This window comes from Sinohyriopsis cumingii, chromosome 1 (genome assembly GCF_028554795.1).
Source record: "Sinohyriopsis cumingii isolate HCF-2022 chromosome 1, ASM2855479v2, whole genome shotgun sequence".
Classification (NCBI taxonomy): domain Eukaryota; kingdom Metazoa; phylum Mollusca; class Bivalvia; order Unionida; family Unionidae; genus Sinohyriopsis; species Sinohyriopsis cumingii.
Window position 1 is genome coordinate 85,578,136 of NC_142961.1, and position 22,713 is coordinate 85,600,848.

Consider the following 22,713-nt stretch of genomic DNA (forward strand, 5'->3'; position numbering starts at 1 on the left):
CCATTTGCAATTTAACAAACATTTTCCCAAACAAACATGTTCATCAGGTTTCATCTGCCATATCCACTGACTGGTTTTCTAATAGTGATACATAAGCTACACTTTGGGAAGTTTAAATATAAATGTATGCCAGTATGGCAATAAGGCAAGGTTTATAAATAAATGAAACATGTCATAAAATGAAGCATTAGAATGGTCACTAATACCACGTCCCTCCCCAAAATGGGTTAAAAATGAAACATGTAATAAGTCAAATATTCGTGAAATTCAAGGGTTTTATAAGGGCTGTCAATACAAATGCCAGCATTTTTCAAGGGCTTTTTGTCACTTTTTTGATCTTCAGGGGTACTTGAAGACCAGACATAAAATCCAATGCTTTTTTTTTTTTTGCCTGTACAAACCATGCTTTGGGAAAGCAGCTGTTACTAAAAATTAAATAAAATTTGTAATAAATTATTGGTCTGCTTTGAAAACTGGTGGCAGTGGCAATTTCATACACTGTACCTTTGGTACTTCAGATAGCTTTACAAATGGGCATGGATGTTTGGATTATGTTACTGTATGATGCATAATAAACAAGTTGTCTTTATATAGAGAAATATTATTGTGCACTTGTCAAAAGTGATGTTGTACACCAAAATCTGACAGTATCATTTTAATCTTCACAATATTTACCTGTACAAGCACAATAAACCACAAAAAAAGATTAAATATACATGAGCATGTAAAATATAAAGAACAATGTTTGCTACAGTTTTGCTAGATATTTTGTTATCTGCATGTAAGCAGACTTCTGATTCTAAGAGGCAAGATGCACTTCATTTTTATCGTATTTATCAGTATGTACAGTGCACCCAAATATAAACAATGCAGACACAGAGCTGCCATCACATAATTTGATGGCACAACCTAATCTAAGCTCGTTCTATGATCAATTTCAAGCATACCTCCTTAACAAGCTTGGTCATGCCACTGTCACCACAATCTGAAATTTTCTAAAAACCTGCAGAAGCACTTTTTAAAACAATGTTGTTGTTGTTGTTGTTGTTGTAGGGTTAAACTCCATTTTTCAGCTCACTACAGACTATACATGGCGGCCAGTATTAATGGTGGAGGAAGAACCCGGGAAAAGCCTGGAAAGAACCACCAACCCACGAGAAGCTACTGGCAAGCTTTCTCACATAAACACAATGGCTGAATCCGAGACTCGAACCCATGCAGACAGAGGTGAGATGGCAGTGATCCGTAACGGAGAGCGCTTTAGACCACTTGGCCACTCAGGGCCCCTCTGCCAAAAGTAATGAACAATATTTAAAAAATCAACTCTAAAGCTAGCACATTTGGTAATGCCTTAGAAAATTTACCTTTCTGAGAAAAATCGATCACTAAAATAAGAGAAATGATGTTTCAAAATGAGACTGACCCCTGGGTCAAACAGTTTGTGCAGGCAGTGGCGTTGTTTATGACATCATCTGAGGAGCAGTTTTGTGAACTAGCCGGAGTGCTGCATGGGATCTCCAATGTCTTCTGCCGAATCTAAGTGCAAAGTTAGAGATACTAACAGTTTACCAGAACAAGAGTTGTCTAATGCTGAAGTATCCTTCCCACTTATGTATTAATGACTCCGAATTAAAGTACCTACCCTATAGTCCAGCACTCTCAATTTTCATACTTCTTATGCTAGTATTCTGTGGTCCTGCACTCTCATTTAATGTTAATTATTCTTCACTAAGATGGAATGGTAACATACAAAATATTGAATGTGAAAAATTCTAAGTATCTAAGACCCATCTCTGCATTTGTTTGAATACCCTGAACAGTCTTAAATTTATGTTTCAGAATTTAACATATTTACATACATACATACGTATGTAGGGATAGTGATATTTCATATATTGCATACCTAGAGGATAAAAGTATGGAATTCTTCCAATCCTGCTTTTACTGACAGATGGCACATGGAAGTTTTCAACAATTGCAGTAATAATAGTAGATGGACAGCAAATGTTTAAATAAAACTTGTGTATTGTCTTAGCAACTGTTGCTATTTCTATGGCAGTTTGTCATTAATGCAACTCTATGAATTATCATGTAATTGCAACAGGCAGAATGAGTAATCTATATCCCCTCCCCACCAACCCCCATTTGACAATATTCCCTCCCCATCCCCCAAGTTTGACAATATATCCCCTGCCTGCCCCCCAGTTTGACAATATATCTCCCACCCACCCCACCCCAGTTTGACAATTTATCAATTGCAACCAGTACATCTAGATTCTTGCTGCTGATCTCTCTCTGTCTCTTTCTCTCTGACACAGACACACACATAAAAGGTGTCAAACTGAATGGATTTTTAGTTTTGTTCCAGAAAGGTAAATATGAGTGACAAACTGATGGATAGGTAGTCTAATGAACAAAAATGTAACAAATATTGGATAAACTGTGAATAGAGGAATGCACATTCTGAATGATTTTAGTTTGCTCTGAAAATGGAAATGTGAATGATGGATGGATGAAAGAACAGAATTGTGAACAGTAAAAGATACACTGACTTCACTAGTCTAACAAATGGTTTTGGATTTTTGCCATGGAATGTTAGTGTGGATTATGGCACACTGGATTGAAAGAAAAATGACTGATATGGTCAAACAAGTTGAAACTGGAGAATTATAATGAGAAAAAAATGCATATCTAGACCAGTCGCCTAAAACGTGTACCAAGTTTCACAAAGATATCTTTAATGATTTTGGTATTGTGCTGGAAATGAAAGTATGATGAATGGGTGGACAAAAGGAAAACAATACAAATATTACTGAAGATTTGTGAATAGCGAAAGGCAGATCTGCACCAAAAACAAGTCTGGATAATGGAGAGATGGACATATCTCTAACATGTGCATCAAATTTCAGAGATATCTTGAATGGTGTTGAAAGTTAAGCTCTAGAAATAAAAGTGTAATGCTGATCAATCAACCCTAAAATGACTTTCTTAGTAATGCAGTAAACATATTCCCTTTATACAAACCATTTTTCAGTCAGGTGTAATGAAATATCATTTATTTCTATTTTCAACTAGCAAAATATGCATTTGAAAAGTTTAAAAGTGTGGTCTGATGCAGCAAAAAAGCAGCTTTATGTTCAGCTAAAAAGTATGTGGACTTTAGGCTTAATGATCTCCAGTTCTAAATTCAGTGGAGGTGAATGACTTCTTGTTAACTTCTCAACTGAATGTAATTTTTTTGTTTTATTTCATTCAATTCAAGCGGTGGCAGAAATAACCTCTTTTGCTGTGAAATGAACATGACAGTAAATGTAACTGTCGCTTTTCCCCAAGCATAGTAAAGTATCTGAATATCTTTTTATCCTTTCCTGTCGATTGTTTGGAATTTTTAACAGGTTTATTGTCCAATCAACTTCAATGTGTTTTCATTTGCAAGATGCCATTTGCCAATTATGCAAAAGCTTTATCATAGGCGTTTTACATAAACATTAATATATCTACGCATCAGAGGTGCCCCTGTAAAGTTAGTATGGTTCCATACAGATTCTAAATCATGAGTTCAGACAAATTCCAGGAGTCAATCCACATTTGGCTATAATGATCATATTTTTCTATTTTGTATGCCATTGTGCTTTAAGTCCAAGAGTTAAGGATCATTAGAGTAAGCATTATAGTATTAGGAGGTCTTGTGATGGATGGATGGATTGATGAATGAGCAAATGGATTAAAAAAATCAAAATATTTAAAATGAAGAATTGTAAATAGCAATAGGCACATAAACACCACTAGATTATTACATTTACCAACTTGCATTGAGATATGTTAAAAATTACTGGAACTTCCTCTGGAAATGAATATGTGTGGGTCCTGGATTAATGGACAAACGAATGAAAAATATTGTGAACAGCCAAAGACAAATCTTGATATTAATGTGTACCATGTTTCATAGAGATATGATGAATGCATCTAAGTTACATTCTGGGTTATTCTTCAAAGCATGTTGTTATACTTAGGCTGTTGTATGAGGATTGAGACGTGTGTTCTTTTGTTTGTGAATACGATTTAGTCAAAACCCTATGTGATAAGATTTTTAAAATGGCCAACTATGGTGGTTGTACTAGATCTCTAATGTCATGACCAATAGATACCATTTTTACTAAGGACCAGCTAAACATTAAAAGAAAGCCTTTTACTGAAAACCCCACATCAACTATTTAGGCTTGCAATAAGATATTTAAGATGGCTGCCATATTGGGTGTATGCAGGGCACCATTTTCATTTAGAACCAACTAGACCTTGTGATGAACAAGTTTCTCAGATTACATGGCAATCCTTCTGGTAGTTTAAAAGTTGCAAAAAAATAAACCCAACTAAAAGGCTAATGGACATCTCCACTCGATGACAGACCATTGCGTAAGCTCTAGTCTATGATCCACTGAGCTAAAACTGAGTGGGGGGTAAAGGGAACATTCATGATATATTGCTGGTCAACATAACATAGCCAGATAATGAATTCTATTGATAAATATTTGTAAGATCTTCTGTAAGTTACTGTTTTGATCCAATTACTTTTTTCCAATCCACATTTTCCAGTGGCTCATAATCTTCATCATCCTCTGAGCTTTCATCTTCACTTCCTGGCTGACTGCTAGCTGTAACCACAAAGGAAACAGTCAAATATGAAGATGGGAGATTTATCACAATCTATAATAAACATCAAACTACATAATTTTCTTAAGTATAAAGGAAATAGATTCTCAAGAATTAAATACATTCATGCCATAACTGACAGTGCATAACACAATAATATTAATAGCTAACTTTAACCATTGCATGATATAAATATTTAGATATGAAAGCAACTTTATGCTGCCAAGAAAATGATTTGCATCATATTCAAGGTTGTCTGAAACTTGAAAAGAATAATTGAGTGTGTGATTTAGATTTTGAATTAAGCTTTAACAATTTTCAGTCATATCGCTATGATGTCTACAGGGTGACAGTTTATAATCTAGCACTGGGGCATTATGCCGCAGACGTGTTGCATGATGTCCCATCCAGTCACATTATCCTGACACCAGGCCGACCAGTCCTAACATTAACCTCTTAATGCTGAGCGCCAAGCGAGGCAGCTGTTAGTACCATTTTTGTTAAGTCTTCAGTATGACTTGGCCAGGGTTCGAACCTGTGACCGTCACGCATCCGAGGTGGACGCTGTAACCACTAAGCCACTGGAGTGGTCGAAGAAAATATTGCCAAGCTGGAAAAATAAGGACTAGGCCATATTCTGCCACCCTCACCCCCCATTTTACCGGATATTATGCATAATACATGTTCAAGGCAGTGTGATATCATTTCTGATATGTTTTGTGTTCACATGTCAGTTGCCATGGAAACTGCTGAAAACAAGCTTAAAGAGGACATTATAATTATCCAACCTTTCCATGTATTTCTGTCTGATATATCAATAAACTATTCCCTAATTGAAAAATGATATATATATATATATATTTTTTTTAATTTCATTGCCATGAACCATTAAATTAAGAATGAATGAAAACAAGATTACTGTGAATTACATTATATTTGTTCATCCCATGTTTAAGAAGTCCTCAGTGCAGGCACTAGAAGGGTATAATCAACTCTGGAGATTATTTACCTGTAGGTCTCAACAACCTTGACCTTTGGTCACGACAGGCAGCCTTTAAGTAAACTTAATGAGCAGAAACCATTATTTTCTTATTAGACTTACCATGACCATCACTTCTGTCTTTAAGACCCCAGATTCTAAAGGTTTCTTATTAAACTAAGAGCAAGACATTCACAAAGTTTGGTCTGCAAAACTAACTGTTGTGAGTCACATTGAAAATTGCATTTGATCTTTGGATCCCAAAATCAAGAGGCTTCTTCATTATCCAATGTGCAAGACATTGATAAAGTTCAGTCCAGGTGTAGAACTAGAGTTATTGTGTAGAAGCCAATTTTCTTCTTTCAGTCAGAAACCTTGACCTTTGACCCTTTTTCTAAAACAGATAGGATTCATCCTTAGCCCTAATGCAAGCCATCCACAACACTTGCTAACTGTACATAGTGGAGAACTGGAGTTATTGTGCAGTGACCCTGACCACTGACCTCTTGACCACAGAATCAATAGGTTTCTCCTTATCTCAAGTACAAGCCATCCACAATGATTGACAACTGTAGATGGACAGTGAGAAATTCTTGAAAATTTGGCCTCTAATTACCTGTTCAGTTGATCTGGGAACATGATACACAACTTCTTTTGTGCTGAAGTAAGATGTAGCATACCCATATTATAAATATCAGGATGGCCATCCTACACTGTAGGACTAATGGCTCTGACTATTCATGGAAAATAGTACTTCTTTCTTTCAGTTTTTCCCGAATTCTTTTTCTTCTTAAATACAGCATGCTTTGTACATCATACCTCCTTCAATGTGTAACAACAGCCTAAACTCCCACAACCAATTTGTCAAAGAATCATGCTATCTTTTTTTCTCATATTTCCTTGGCTGCTATAATCTTTCTTCTTTTTTCCTTTTGTTTTTCCAGTGGTGACTTATAATGCTTCATAAATCGTTCCATATGCAGCAATGAATGGCCATTTGTGATTTAAAGGTAACACCATTTTGATTCAAGAACACATAAATGTATCACATAATTGGTTAAAAACTCAGTGGCAGATATAGTCTGGTTCACTGGCACATTACAGTGCCATTTAAAATTGAATGTTAAGGACTATACAACCAGACTACATAAGATACAATGATTATCTAAAGTGACATTTATCAAAATAATGGAATCTATTTAACTGGCCACAATAACCGAAATACATCTTGATGATTTCATGATTCCAGCATAAATAATGCCTGAGAAATGAACACCAAATACAAACTGTAAACCAAGCAATTGAAAATATGGATCATAATGACCAACTTCTGCAATTACCGAGTAATACTTGTATAGATGCATCACTTCACCAAGTTTCATGTATCTAGATTTGAGAGTATGTCCATAGCATGCAAAAACCCATGTTATAATTAGCAAAACACAGAAACTAAAAAGAAGCCAATAAAATGGGGAAGGTAGGCCAAAGTGATTGGTTTAGCTGTGGGACTAACAGAGATGCATATACACATTTTAATATTTCTAGCATGAAAGGTTAGAACACAAAATTAAACAAAGGCCAGTAAAGCATGAAAGATGGGCAGCAATGACCTAATTTTGTGATGGTGTAGCAGCTGCATCCCCTCACCTAGTTTCATGAAAGGTATCCCAGATTATATACAAGACATAAAAAAAAATGTCATGAGATAAACACTAAAACTTATATAAGCCACCAGACTGTAAAACAGACATATATTTTTATTCTTAGGTCATGGTATGAACCAAGACACATACAATCATTCAAGCCTGAGCAGTGCTTGAGAAATAAACTTTAAATATAACTGAACCCAGATCAACTGCTTTTCAGCAATGTGTTACAATACCAGTTTCTCACTATCAAATAAATGACTTCTGGTTACATCTTCTTCGCACATTACAAGGATTAAACAATCCATTTTATTCAATTTAGAGAACCAAAAAAATAAAAAATAAAGGTTGGATGGGCTAATTAATTTGTTTATAACACCATATGATATATTCACAACCAAATAAGATCGAGCCTGAAAATTGGATCACCACAATTTTGAGGACTTGATTGTAAGGGTGTGGAACAAATAGATACATCCAGTTATCTAATTTGATGATGTTAGCATGAACTAAGCTTGAAAACTAAACATAAAGCACATCAATTAACCCAGCCAGTAAAATGTTAAATGTAGGTCACAATGACATTTTGTTGTAAACGTGTGGTTCTAATAAAGCTGCAATGAGCCACCTATTCTGAGAACTTTTGCATCCATATGTAGAGAACAAGAAATAAACTTTAAACAATATGTAGCTCAAGCCAGTGAAGTGCAAAATACAGGACAGTGAACTAATTTTAGGTGTTGTACAGTGCAAAAAAATAGCCTGAGCTAAATGCAAAAACAAGACCGTGTGCTAACACTGCATGTGCCTGTACAAAGTCAGCCCCCTCCCCAGGGTGGGTAGATGCTATGAAACACTTTCTAAATTGTTGCCTAGGACCTAAGAATAGAGAATGCCTGAAATGCAATGCAGCTGTACATATGTATATGCTATCTCGACATGTAGATGCCAAAACCAACACCAACACCAAAGACAGTACAAGAGCCCTCCTGTTTTTGTAGAGGTAAACAAATAATAACAGTGAGCAGCTGCAGTTAAATTTCTTTACACACAGTTATTTTCCAACTACAAGGAAGATAAATTGCAACAAAAAAAGATGTCACTGTCATGAGGTATATTTTTTAAATCTATTAGCCTTTAGACACCAGTGTAGCTTGTTCCATGATGATATTTTGAACACTATTTTGTCCATAATAGATATACAATCTGTTCACAATTTTTTTCATTGAACAAATCTGTGCTTATGTCAAATTTCAAGTCTGAAAGAACAAAACTGACCTTATATTTTCATATTTACAATTTATATACCAACCTATGTTCGATGGTCAATTTCATTTTATTAACTAGAAATCTATCAACCAAATGACTGTAAAACAAATCAATTTGTAGATTACGTGTCATATTAATATAGTCTTGATATTTACCAGTTTTTAAAAAAAAATTAAAAATGGGTGATGAAAACTATAACTATTCAATATAGTTCCATATCATAAACATTAACTTTGCTATTCTCTTCATGTGACCATGGAATTAGTATATTAAAAATTTAAGATGACAGTAAATTCTGGTTGAAATATTTCGGATATAAAAAGGTATCTACTATGATAAATTCAAGAAAACCGAATCCTTACATCTTAGCAGCCTTGCAGTATGTGATGAGGAGACACTGTTTAGCAGATCATGCACTGAAGTTTCCTTATCTTCATCCTGATCACTATTTTGTAGAAGATCACGAGCGATTTCATCTTTGTCCAGGGTAAGATCATGGTTACTCAAAATTTCCTCTTCACTGCTTGATCGAGTATCATTCCCTTGTGACTCTATAGATCCGGATCCTGAACTTGACCCTCCTCCTACACCACCATTTCCACTATAGCCATATACTGCAAGCAGTTCTTCTATGGGCATTTCTCCCTCCTGTTAAAGTAGAATATGAACTTCACATTTTCATCATGACCAAAAAATTTTAAATTTTTTTGGGCAAATCAGCCATCTCACTTGGATACATTTAATAAGCTTAATTTGTATTCAATGCAATTTACAATCTAAACTTCTAAAGGCAAGTTTAGGTCTTTAACATAGCTTGTTATACTGCTTTGTGCTTATTCTACTACTATTTACTCATACACATGCATCTTAATGTTCAGTAGATGGGGGCGGGGGGGCCAGAAATTGTTTGCTTAATTTTACAGGAATCAAGGACTACAACTATGGAATTGCAAAAAACAAAACAAAAAAAAAACATAATTATTTTTTTTTTACAATTCATGGCTGTTGTCCATTGTTGATCATTCATCCAGATAAGATTAGTATCACATATATTTACATTCTCATGCCAATATTTTCATTCATAATCACATTTATATTAAACAACATGTTTATCCATTTCATCATCATATTCATTACACAGCATTTGGATTTTAATAATTTGAAAATATTACCAGTAAAATAAATACTACCCATCACAAAAGTTAGGTGTCCATCATTGTTGTTTACCATATATTGCTTGCATTTTCGTTTAAGTCCAAACAACCTGCATTTTAATTAATATCTGCATGTTGTTGTATAAACAGTCTAATGCAATAAATGTTTCGACTTAGTTTGTATTTTTCTTTTCCAACAGTTGGATTTAATTCGCAATTTTCTGCCAGTGCATTTGGACTGATAAGCCTTTGGCTTATAAAGGCAACACTCACTTTGTTTTCAAGTTGACATTCGTCTTGGTCAAGCTGTTATGTAATACTTGTTCAGCACCAAGTTTTATGTTTAACCTTAATCCCTTTGTTTATAAAGGCAGCACCCACCGTGTTTTCTATATGTGAAAACCCACTGACCAAGCCAAATGTTCGAATCTTGATCAGTACTAAGTAACAGAAGGTGGTTATTGGAACTCCCTGTGATATTGCCGCACAACGGATATGAGTTCAGTTGAAGACTTTAACAGATTTCAGTCAGAATGATCAAAGTGTTACTTACAGAGCCCAAAATCAGTCCCAACAAAAACACCTGCATATGACTGTGAAGCCAAGGAAATGCAGCTGGATATATACAATGACTAGACAACAATGGAGGACTTCTGAACTTCATCAGACAATGAGGATGAAATCTAGGACCTGGTATCAGAGGACATGATCAGTGACATTTGGATTTAACAACATATTAACAAATTATGAGGTATGATGTGAACTGCATCATTTTGAAACACTGTGTTTATAATATTATGCAACCAATAACTGAACTAATCGATATATCATGCAAATGGATTTAAAATGTCAACCATTATGTATTTTAATAGATTTTATTCCACTAAGATGGAAAAATCGTAAGTTGTTAATTTATTTGTTGTGACAAATTATATTCAAGATTATAACTACATTTTACAGTTTGTCTATTTACATATCTAGTTTGGTTTGTTTATTTTCCAAAGTGCAAGTCTGACTCAGTGACAACGAGTCATCCCTTCTGATGGATCCGACTTGTAACTCTGACTTACAGGAGGGTGAAAGAGAAAATGGCTTTTTGTAGCCCCCAAAAACGGATGGGGGAGGTTGACTTATAATCTAGTGCATATGGTAATTAGAGACGAGGATTGTAACTCAAGAAATTGCAGTTGCAGACATAGTCCCTTGATTTCTTAGTGGTATTTTTGCTTCCTGTGACATCTTTCGGTAACCCTAAACCAGGGGTGGGCAAACTACGGCCCAAGGGCTTTCATGCGGCTTAGGAACAAGTCATCATTCGCACAGACTACGTTTATGTTACTCTGTTTATCAAATAAATCTGCTTCTTTTGAAGTTTAAGTTTTCAAATATTAACAACATATTTACAACTGAAAATTAATTAGATGTTTAGAAAAACCTTTTGTTTTTGCTATTTCAAATATTAATTATTTTACTTAATGAACTATGCAGCCTGCGACAAGGTGTAAATTTGTGTATGTGGCACTTGCACTGGAAAGTTTGCCTACCTCTGCCCTAAAGTCACTTTAAGGTCAAGTAATTTTCCTTTTCAATCAGTTATCACACATCTTTATGAATTAAGATATGGGAGAAGTTAAGAGATAGAGAATGTCAAAACATTTTGATTTTCATCCAGTAAGATATTATGTCTGCTCTATATTTGTTATGTTTGCACCATATCATCAGTATTTTCCATGCCTGTGAATTTATTATTACATTGTCATGCCAGAGCAAAGACGCAAGCTGGATTCTATACATGTAATTACTTTTTTCAAATAAAGCTTGCATCTGAAAGTAGAATTCCAACTGTCTCAATTTCCACAAACTTCAGACTAAATGATCCATTTTGGGCAAACCTCCATTCTAGACAGCTACTTTTGGGCATAATAAATGGCAAGAATGATGATTGACCAAAAGAACAATAAAGTTTAGGTGGTGACCCCAATTAAATTTCAACCAACTGGCTTTTGTCTAAACATTATGTGTTTTAGAGATTACAACAGCATGCATTATGCTGAAGTTGGAGACACTTAAAAATACTTGTTTTGAATGCAAATTAAGAACATTTTTCTTGTCAAAAGTGACCAAATACTTCATGAAATATAGGCTGGCATGTTCACTTTAACATATTTATCAATAAAGCTTTAGTCTTGAAATTATTGGCAATCTAGTCAATTATAACATTACCTGACCAGATTAATTAATCACAAAATATTTGACATTTCCTCTTACCTTCTCAAACTGATACAGTTATGTGATAACTCATTGAAAGCAATTCTTTCTCCACCTAAATATGACAAATAAATTGCTCAAAAGTATCAATGTAAATGTGAAAGCCATTAAGAAATTGCAGGCATGACGTGAAAATACAACATACGTTTATAATTCGTATCCATTTTAGCATCAAGCTTATAATGGGTACCTGAAATCCACTTTCTTTGTGACATGTTCTAGGCTGGCAATAAGCAGGCAAGAAAGGATAAAAGTTATCTTAATTGACACATACCAAATGTTCTGTAACTAAATTTTAAGTGATGTTAACTTCTTCACTTGTAACGGGTAGAAAATGCAGTCATATTTATTCTCAAGGTATGAATATGCATCCACTCAGTTCAGGGACGAGTATGACGTCAGGTTTTACTTGGCCCAGCCAATTTTTAAATATGGCTTTCCTTAGTCCCTGCAACTACGAGATATTCATTTTATTTAAACAAAGGTGGATCATTATTATCAATATCCTTAAACAAGATGATTATGCAAGGTACACAATTTCCATAGTAGTAGGATGGGTCTGTGAGCTCAATTAAATTATTATGAGTTTCAAATAGAGTGTATGTGTGTGTGTGTCTATCTCTCTCTCTCTCTCTCTCTCTATATATATATATATATATATATATATATATATATATATATATATATATATATATATATATATATACACACACGTATATACAGATGTCTCAGAAACACTATGCGTATTTGGATGCCAATTTTTGATCTGGGACGCAGAAAATCATTGAGGCAGGAGACCTTGATGTACATACATGTTGCCATTATAGGAATACATCAAAAAGAACATGATGCAATAGCTGAGCAGCAAGTTCAAGGCTTCGACTGGCGGACAGGTGGTAAAATGTACTGATATTTACAGTGAATGAATTCAGAGGCAGAAAGACCCAGAGATGTACATGTGGTCATTTATAAAAGTACATCAAATGAACAACTTTAGCTTTTGTTATTGTGTTCATTTCCGAATGTAGCTAAATAAGCTGTGCACGTGACCTCAGAATCAAGACATGGTGAGACTTAGACAAAATGCCATTCATTAATTTGGATAAGTATTTTGGGGTTAAATGGCAAATGTACGCAGATTGTAATGAGATTCAGAAGAGTGCTAAAGCTGCTAGAATTGATAGTTTGGATGGGACAGTAGCTAAGTGTAAGAAAGTGTGTGATGCCTTAGTGTTTGGAACAAGTCCTTACTTAGACTGACAAAATTAATTCTCATTCTGATGGACGAACAAGAGCTCTGTCTGTGTCAGAAATTAAACTCAATGGCAACCAATAGTGCTTCTAATTTTCATAGTTTTTTGGAGAGGGCCAGGGGTCATGCTACCAGGTGAAGTGAATGACTAAGTCGCCTAAAAATGTAAACTTCGTCTTCTTCTGTTAGGAAAGCGAAAATGACTTCACCCTGTGATTATTTATAAGCTACACTGACTGACTATACATTTTTTTCAAATGGCCTCACCTTAGCCCGGTTAGTTCTAGTGTTGTAGCGAAATGTATTCATCAAGACATCAGTAGCTAGGCCTAGTTTTAATATCAAGTACGCTGACAAACAAACTCTTGCTCATTCGCAAGCATATATTTTGATAGCTGAGTGACCATTAACCCTTTTCAGAGTAAGGTAACACCTATCCATTTCCTGCATGATATCCTTTGATGAAAAAACATACAAACATGTGTTTTAAGATCAGAATTGGTGATTTAGATATATATTAACTGCCTCTTGAACAGTATTTCGTCATAAAATTAGTTTGAAACTAAGTGAACCACTAGGCCTAATGGGAAATAATGGTGGACTTCGCTAAGTCTGGGATGTACCAGTTTATTAGCTTGTCTGTTTTTGTAAGTCATCGGGCAAATATATTCAGAAAAATATACAAATCATTGAAAGCAAAGCCTATGTATTATTTTATTAAAGATTTAACTTTAAAATGCAAATTATGTAGGTCAGAAACATATGGGACAATGCTACGTTGTGGAAATCGCGAGATGCGCTTTAAGGTCTAAGCTGTTTTCTGACGCTGTTTTCTGACTCAACACGTATTTGCGAAAACAGCAGACCAAATACTATTTAACCATTGCCTAAAATTACTACAAGTACATAGACAAATAAATAAACTATAAATTTGCAATCATGTCAATGGACTGTTGTAATGAAGCTGTATTAAAGTGAATGATTATATTACGAAAACCTCTCCATCTAAAAATAGATGCACTCGCGTCTGTTGATTCTGTAGGAAAGAAGGGACTGCAACTTCTGATGGTAGGACTTCTATTTTTACCAAAATGGGAGTCCACTCCTAGTTTTAAAATCCTAGTGAGATATCACCCCACAAGTATTTCAAATTTGTGTCAAGGGGAGATGTGACAGCCAAATTAGATGAACTGAAACAACTACAATATTTTTATTTTTTATGGGCTTTGCCACACTAAATCCCCAACTAACCCCTGCTACCTTTTCAACTCCCGTTAATTACTTATTGAAACTCTTTTCACATGCACATACATTCTCCTCTCCCCTCCATCCATACACACATATACAAAGTATCTGAAAACCTGTTGGTATCTAGTTTTACTTTTTCAAGAGCATCAATTTCTGCACTGGCATCTTCCCCACTGAGTTGCTCTTCTTCCTCTAAAGTACGCTCATCATCATAGTCATGGATAAGCATCTCAGCAGATGGATCAAAGTCCTTGTCAGTATCTGGTGGAAAAAAAACAAAACAGCAACATTGTTCACATCATACTGTACAGGTCAACAGATATTCTATGGTACATATGGATTCTGCAAAAAAGCAAATATCAATGCAACAAAATATGGACTGGCCCATAAACAGGATTCTGGAATCTGAATTACTATGCATTCAAGTCAGATAGTAAAGTTGGCTACTGTATATACTGAAATGTTCTATATTTAATGAAACCTAAAATCAAACCTGTCCTAACAGTCACTTTTACACACCCACCACCTGGTCACAACAGCCATTCTAATTTCCCCATGGCATATTTCCTACATAAATGTCATATGTGTAAAGATCACTTGCTTTCTTAATCAAACTGTGATTTCTTCCTGCCTTAAGTGGTCGCTGGAGTGCATTTACAGTAACTGCTTGGTTTATGAAAACCACTTTTGCTTCATGAGGAGTGCATTGTTTAACTGAAGGAATATTACATTTCTTTTCTCATTTGCATTCACTTTACTCCGGTCACATATGTCAAAGATGAGAATAAAGGATCATAAAGTATATTTGTAATATTCAAAATTAATTAGAGACAAATACAACTATCTTGCAAAAATAAAATAATAAGCTTTAATTTATTTGTCATGAAAACTGAAAACATCCTGTTAACATCAATAAATTCTTGACAAGATCACTTGGGAATTTTCATCCATTCCATCCTGATGTTAATACCAAAAGTGCTGGTACATTGAAAAAGTACCATGGCACATACCATCACAAAAAAACAACGGTCTTATTACCCTGTAACTAAACTTTCTCCAGAGTTTCTGAGGAAGTCATGTTTCTCTAAGATTGAAAAAATCAACATGTTATCAAAGTTAAGGTTTCTGCAAGACTTTCAGTACGGAAAGAGAATCTGAAAAGATGATGAATTTTGCTTCTTGAGAGGTTTTGATGTAGTTCAAAGATCGGAGTACATCTAATTTCCAGGGTACAAATTTATGAATAATCCATTATCTGGCTCAAGATGGTGCTAAGGGGTGTTGCAATTTATCTACATCTTTTGAATCCTGTAAACAGACATATGGCCACAACATACAGTTCTGATTTTACCCAATCTACTGCAACAAATAAGAGGACTGGTGGCGGACCCTTTAACTCCATATGGTCTAAGGTTAGTTCCTTGTGAGATGAGTGGATAACCCAATGGATTCAGGAGGAAAATGACGGCATGAAAATATCACCCTTTCTTTCTTTGGTGAAAAGAATGAAGATTTCCCTGCTCTCATTATCTCAGTAGACTCCATGTACCACTTCAAAGACCGGAGTCTTGAAAAAGTTCCAAAGACAAGTTTCAAAACCAAGAACAGAATGCCCATCACAGCAATAAACCCAAACTTGTAATGTAAAAACAGAATTGTCATGCAGGATAGTCCGGGTAACAGATAAGACATGAATTTCACTTATTTTGTCTACGAAGTCTCAGGTAGGTATGAATCATGCCTTTGTGCCAACGAATAATCAGCAAAGCTTTAAAACTATGATTCAAAGAAAGTCTTGCTAAACCTTGTCAAAAACTAAAGGACATTCCACTTCTAAAAAAGAGCAAAGACTTCCCTTTTTTTTGGAAAAACTGAAACTGAAATTGATACAAAAGTTGGTATTTGTTCTGGCCTGTCTTGTCCCTTCCATGATGGCAAAGTGTTGGAAATCACTAAATGGTAGCCCTTGGAAAAAGTTAGCTACTTTTGGTATAGAGGCTCTTAAAGGTAAAATGGTTTTCCTGCTTGACCACTGATCATCACTATTTTTTGCATAAAAACTGGCAGACATCCCTTCTCAAATGATAAAGCATATAGTTTACTTTTCTGTGCTGATGCAACTGCTGAAGATGGTTTTAAATGCAAGATTTTCAAATGAGGCCTCATTTACAGATTCACAAAGAGTATTTGTAACAGCCAACAAGATACATGTACATAAAAAGTTCCATCAATGAATCAAGACCTTTGAAGCCACAGAGGTGCAATTATCAGGATAAATCAAGCTGTAAATGTCCTGACCTTGTGAAGTAGCTATGGACTCAACCTAAAGGGTGGGAATGGGTTAAGTTAACAGTATGTCTTCAGGATCAAGATGTCCACACCCGAAGGTTTTAAGTCTGGTACTGGGGAAACATAAAATAAAAACGTGTGGAGTTTCATTATACACAAGTCCACCAGTGGTTTTCCCCATACAATGAACAGAGACTCTGCAACTGCTTGATGTAGAGACCACTCTGTTAGGACTACCTTGACTGTTCAGGTCAGACTGTGTAAACCCTTCTGAATCCCCAGAACAGAAGATTCCAAACTTTCACATTAAGAGAAGGAGCATGAGTTCCCCCTTGTCATTGGTAGTATGCCACTACTAATGTGTTGTCTATGGAGACCATGATGCAATGACCTTTCACATGTATATATGCACGAGTTCAGAGCAAAGAACAAAGCTTTCATTTCTGAATTGTTTATGTGTAAGAGACGCTCTTTCTGCAACCAATGGGCATGGAGAAATGCTCCTCCTGGTTCTAAAGAAGAACCCAACAAGTATTGGTGTTGGTATATTGATAAGAGTGAGGTCAACTATCACAAACTTTTAATGTTTTCATTGCCAGATACATTATTTTAAAATAAACATTCCTTGTCATCTTACAGTTTTATCACCTTTTATGACTTTGGACATCGCTAGTGCAATTAGAGACATGGGACGATATCCACTAACGAAAAGTTACATGTTTTGCAATTATTAACTGATGAAAAAGCATGCACTAAATAAATTATGACTGGACTCTCAAATGAAAACTTTTGATAATTACTTAATGAGGGACTATTTTATCACAAAAAGAATCAAGCAAATTAAGTAATGATATATTATAACCATCAATGTAGTATTTTTTCTTCAAGCATGAATTTTCCACATCTGACTTAAGATGCCGTCTGCAAAAGAAGAACAGGATTCTCTATAGCGTATTGGCTGATGACGTAGGTCAGACTGGGTTGATGCATGTGTTCTTAGAGTTTCTACAACAGGAGGATAGAACATTTAGAAGGGACAAGGATTTTCCATCACATAAAGAGTAAGCTTAACACATTAACCCCTGGTGATGAGTTTTAAGTGGCAGGAGGTAGTAGTCTACTGCCGAGCTCTGTAGCGTCAAGGTCATGTACGATACACTAAAATGGGTGGTATTATAGAAAGGAAGACAGATGTGGCTCTACAATGATACCAAATAATCTGGAATTTCTAGTTGCACTACAAAATACAGAGGGAAAAACCTCATTTTTCGAACCCAATTTTTTTTTCTACCCAAAATTTGCATGGTCGTAATCCAATTTTGTGTCCGGATTTTAGACTGTTTGATCTCAGATCTAAGGCAAACTGGTATGAACTGCAAACAGATAGATGAACCTTTGCAAATAGTAGGATAAGATGGGCATTTGGAATAAAAAGTGGTCTCCATACGAAAATAATGGGTCAGTTAAGCAAAAAAATAAAATAAAAATAAAAATCCAACTTTTACCCTTATGCTCATGCGCGAGCCAAATAGCCAATGAAGAACAATGTTTCTAACACAACTAGGCAGTATGTTACTGGAAGATCACCTGGAAGTTGGCGTTTCAAGATTTATTCAGAAATAGCTTTCAAAATGTGTTTCCTACTCGAATTTCAACGAAAACGACAAAAACCTCCAGGGGTTAATGTGTTAACAATTATGACAGGTCATATACATATTACTTATATTTTATGTTATATTAGCCCAAGTAGGAGTACGACCAGCAGCTGTAATACTCAATGCATATGTACAGTCATAATCCGTCTTTCACACCCACAAAGACTGGGTAGAGATTAGTACAAATGACATCTTACACAATAATAACAACTGCTTGTGATGTAAGCAATGCAGTGCCCTCAGCAACAGAATGGATAACCTCCTCTGAATGACAAAATGAGAAATTAAGGATGGAATCCACCTAAAACAGTGAATTTGTGATCATATTTTAGACATGAAATAAATTAAACATGGTGTTTACATTTAAGCACAAACCCTTCACAAAAACATCTAGAGTAGCTAACAGTACACAGGGTAGTATGAAGGATCAATGCTAAGTGTGTCAGTGAAACTGTATCCAAGATATACACTGAATGAGCCTTTAAGTAAACAACTCAAATACGAAACAAAATTGGTAACAGTGACATAACTTTTGAAATAACCGACTTGCTATGTGTCAAAGACGCATCCATATTTTCTTCAGCAAATAGGGCCAAAGATATTGAGGATGTAATAAATGAATTGCTGAAAATACGTAAATCACTCAAGCATTGAAGTTTGGACACAGTGACCTAGTTTTTGCATGGCAATGCTACTCTTCCTGCAGCTACATACCCAAATTTCAGAAGTACTGATAAAATTGGGTTTAAACAGATATCCCATAATGGCCATATTTGTTGGACATGACAAAAAAATAAGCTCCAATGAATGTTTGCTAACTTGACATGATGGACATTAAACTTAAGGCATTAATAATACATTATCTCATAAAGTTTCCCAATTTTTTTAAAAACACTCTATGGCCACAAAACAAGACAGTTAAGGTGCAAAAGTTTAACTCCTGGACTTCTTAAAAACATAACTCAATCATTGCTCCAGTGTGTATACTATCGGTATTATTCCCTAACAAAAGCTGCTTTTTTTTTATCTATACAGTCTCCAACCTTTCAGAACAAAATACATGAGGACTAGGTCCTAATTAAAACTAAGAAAGTCATAAGAAACAAAAACAAACTTTTATTATCATCTTCCAAGACTCATTTGAGGACATGCTCACATAAAACTTTGCCACCAGCCTTATTTTTTTAATACTTCCTTTGAAAGTTATGTTAAACTGCACAAATATTGAATCAAATTAATTTTCAGGAATAAACATCTTGCAAAAACCATTATAATTTCAGGATCCTGTATCCTACATACTGAGAGCATAATGAATGAATGACTGAAAATAAAGAAGTTACTTGAATGTGAAAATTAGGACAAAGTGACTTAATTTTGGTATGGACAAGTTACTAGTAGTAAAATGCACTGCACACCAATTGGTGAAATAGGGTTCAACATATTGATCGCATACCAACTAAATGACTGAAAATAAAAATATAAATTCAAGTCTGAAAATACAGCCACAATGACCTGGTTTTCATATGGCTGACCTGCTCTTCTAGAGATGCATCCATATACCAATTTTCATACGCACATGAAATAGGGTCCATTGCACTGAGGGAGCAATGAATTAAAACAAAAAAATAATAAACTCCATGAATTAAGTCCATATTAAAACCCCTAATGACGGAGTGCATTCAATACCCAAGTCCAGATTTTTATTTAATGTAAATAATACAGTGGCATGACTTACTATTTTTAGAATAATATTCATGTAATTCAAGTGTTATTAGCTCCACTCAAGTACTAACACTTACCTGGACTGCTGGACTCGCTTGTACCGACCTAGTGAGAAAAAAGACAGATCTATATTATTTTGAAAAAATGCTAATTCTTAACATATAGCACAGTGCTCTCAATAATGATCGAGTTCGGATCCAATATGCACAAAAATCAAGTGTGATGTACATCTTTTCTAGCAAGGAGTCCCATGGTGCTCTTATTTTCAAGATAGCGCCCCCCTCATAAATTGTCTCCGTTTTGAAACTGTATGTTTATAAAACTATGCTGTAAACAGTGTCAAAGCTTGTTTTAACACTGCCTTCCTTGGTGATACTTCATGTTTCGCACTTATTTTGTTTCTATTGGTGCCATCACGGAATTAGATGTTTTTAGAACCTCCATGTAAATCTGTTGTGGTATTTTTTTCTTTCCTTTAGGTTGCTGAATGTTGCTGGATGAGTACAAACATACTGTTCTTGTTTGCTGGTTAAGAACTGATCGATGTAATCATAGACTGCCATTTTCTGTAGTTCCTAACTGGTCCCAGATAAAAACCAACTTACCAACTTCTTGTAAGATGTATCAGCTTTGTGAATGAAACAGCACTGATGCTAAGTAAGCACACCAGTTCATGATGGTTAAGGATTAAGCGGCTCCTAATAGTAAACACCAATACACTTTAAATTGTCTAATACAGTACTCATCCCTCTTTTTTTATAACTTGTTCCAAACTATATGAATGATTTCTGCACCCCTCACCTTGCTGGATTCACACATAATAATATTAATTATGGAGGCCTCCTTGCATTCTCCACATAGTAAATGAATAAATAAGCAATGAAATATGAAGAAGAAAAAAACTCATTCACAAGAAACCATACAAAAACATAAATTACCAACAAAACTGTTGGAAAAACAAAATTTCTACCATTCAGTGTAACAAGTTAAAAAGCAGAAATTAAGGTTTCATGAAAATACTTTCTTTAATTATTATTAAAACATCAAACTTGTCAAAGTGAAAAAGTTCCATCATTCAGTATAAAAATTCAGGCATTTCCACAAGGGTTTCATTTCTACCCATACCTTGTACCAGCAAGAATGAAAAAAGTCAGTACAAGACTAAATTTGACTGGTACTAATGCTAATTAGCCAATCTCATCAATGCATGGTCTATCACTTTCATAGGGTCAAGAAAAGTATGTTGTAAACAATACTTTAGTGTAACAAAATGTAATGAATGAGTTTCTGGCCTTTACAAAAGATGCATACATAATACAGCATCACACATCAACAATGACATAATAGTTAGTTCCACACAGCATCGCAAATTTTATTCTATCTTTTACTCAGTAAATTATCATGTCAGCATAATTAAATGTAGCAAAAAGTACTTGACTCATTCACACAAAGTGTTTAAAACACATTAGGTATTTTTAGCTATTTTTAGTGTTGTTTATGATGCTATTCTGATTATATAAGAGTACAACAGGATAAAATTTGTGATGCTGTGTGGAACAAACTATAGTGTAATACCATTCCAATACCCTCAGTGTCAGTCACCATCTTAATCCAAACACAATTAAAAACTCTGGGTCAGAGTTCACTGGCTTCGTGTGAATGACAGCTTTCAATTTCAGCATGGCTACATCAAGCAACTTAACTACAAAATCCAAACCAAGCAAATCCCATGGCAAACAAAAGTAAATAAAAAGCACGATAAAAAAATACCCCATAACAAAGAAAAATCTCGATATTCAAACATTTAACTTAGAGAATATCAGTGATAATTTTAATGTCACTGTGAAACTGATTTAGTATCAAAGCTTATGCATGGAATTGAAATATTTAATTGCCCGTTGAAATGGAAACTCCCATGTTTCTTAATTTCTTTGCAATACAGTAGAACCCCGCTATAATGCAATAATTGGGGTCCAAAAAATTGGATCATGTTAATAGCAGGGTCGCATTAATGCTGAGTTTTACAGTATTTTACATTTTTCTGAGTACAGTTCATTACATTCCACAGTCTATGAACGGTAAACTTCACTGATTTATAATTTCTAACCTGAATGTGACCAGAGTAGCCCTAACACTAGCATTCTCTGCGCCTTTCATTTTAATGAACTTTCCATACTAACATGGCACCATGATGTGTTCACTATGGGCAAGATGATTTCCTCAGATAATATTGTGACCATAGTTCATCCTAGTCGGTAACTACTGTATAATTCCATAAATTACCATAATGTTGAGTTTAGTGTTATATCCTTTGCACACATGTACATAGAAATTAAAAAGCTTTTCATCTTTTAAATCAGCACAAACAAACAAGGAGGTATATTCTGAATATAGTGAATTTGAGTGTATTTCAGTAAAAAGACACTATTCCGTCTGGTAACATCCATCTATACTACAGGTCATATATTCTTCCAACAATGGATTATTGTTCAAATGTATGGGGACACTGTTAAATCTGAGCATGACAGGATTTATAAACTTCAGACACGAGCAGCACGAGTAATTTTAAATGCTCTGTTGA

At 34.9% G+C, this 22,713-nt stretch overlaps 1 protein-coding gene across 3 annotated transcripts in view; it reads right to left on the minus strand.

Moving 5' to 3' along the window:
• Positions 1-22,713, minus strand: part of LOC149807276 (mesoderm induction early response protein 1-like) — a 47,928-nt gene that overhangs the window by 23,927 nt on the left and 1,288 nt on the right. For 2 of the 3 annotated variants that reach the window (XM_089964473.1, XM_089964480.1), the window contains exons 2-5: positions 20,210-20,237; positions 14,600-14,727; positions 8,907-9,192; positions 4,570-4,652 (exon numbers count right to left, since the gene is read on the minus strand). In XM_089964473.1, the coding sequence (XP_089820599.1) occupies positions 4,570-4,652; positions 8,907-9,192; positions 14,600-14,727; positions 20,210-20,237 (525 nt within the window). Of the gene's footprint in view, positions 1-4,569; positions 4,653-8,906; positions 9,193-14,599; positions 14,728-17,617; positions 17,761-20,209; positions 20,238-22,713 lie in introns of all 3 variants that reach the window. The other variant, XM_089964489.1, reaches the window with a different exon arrangement.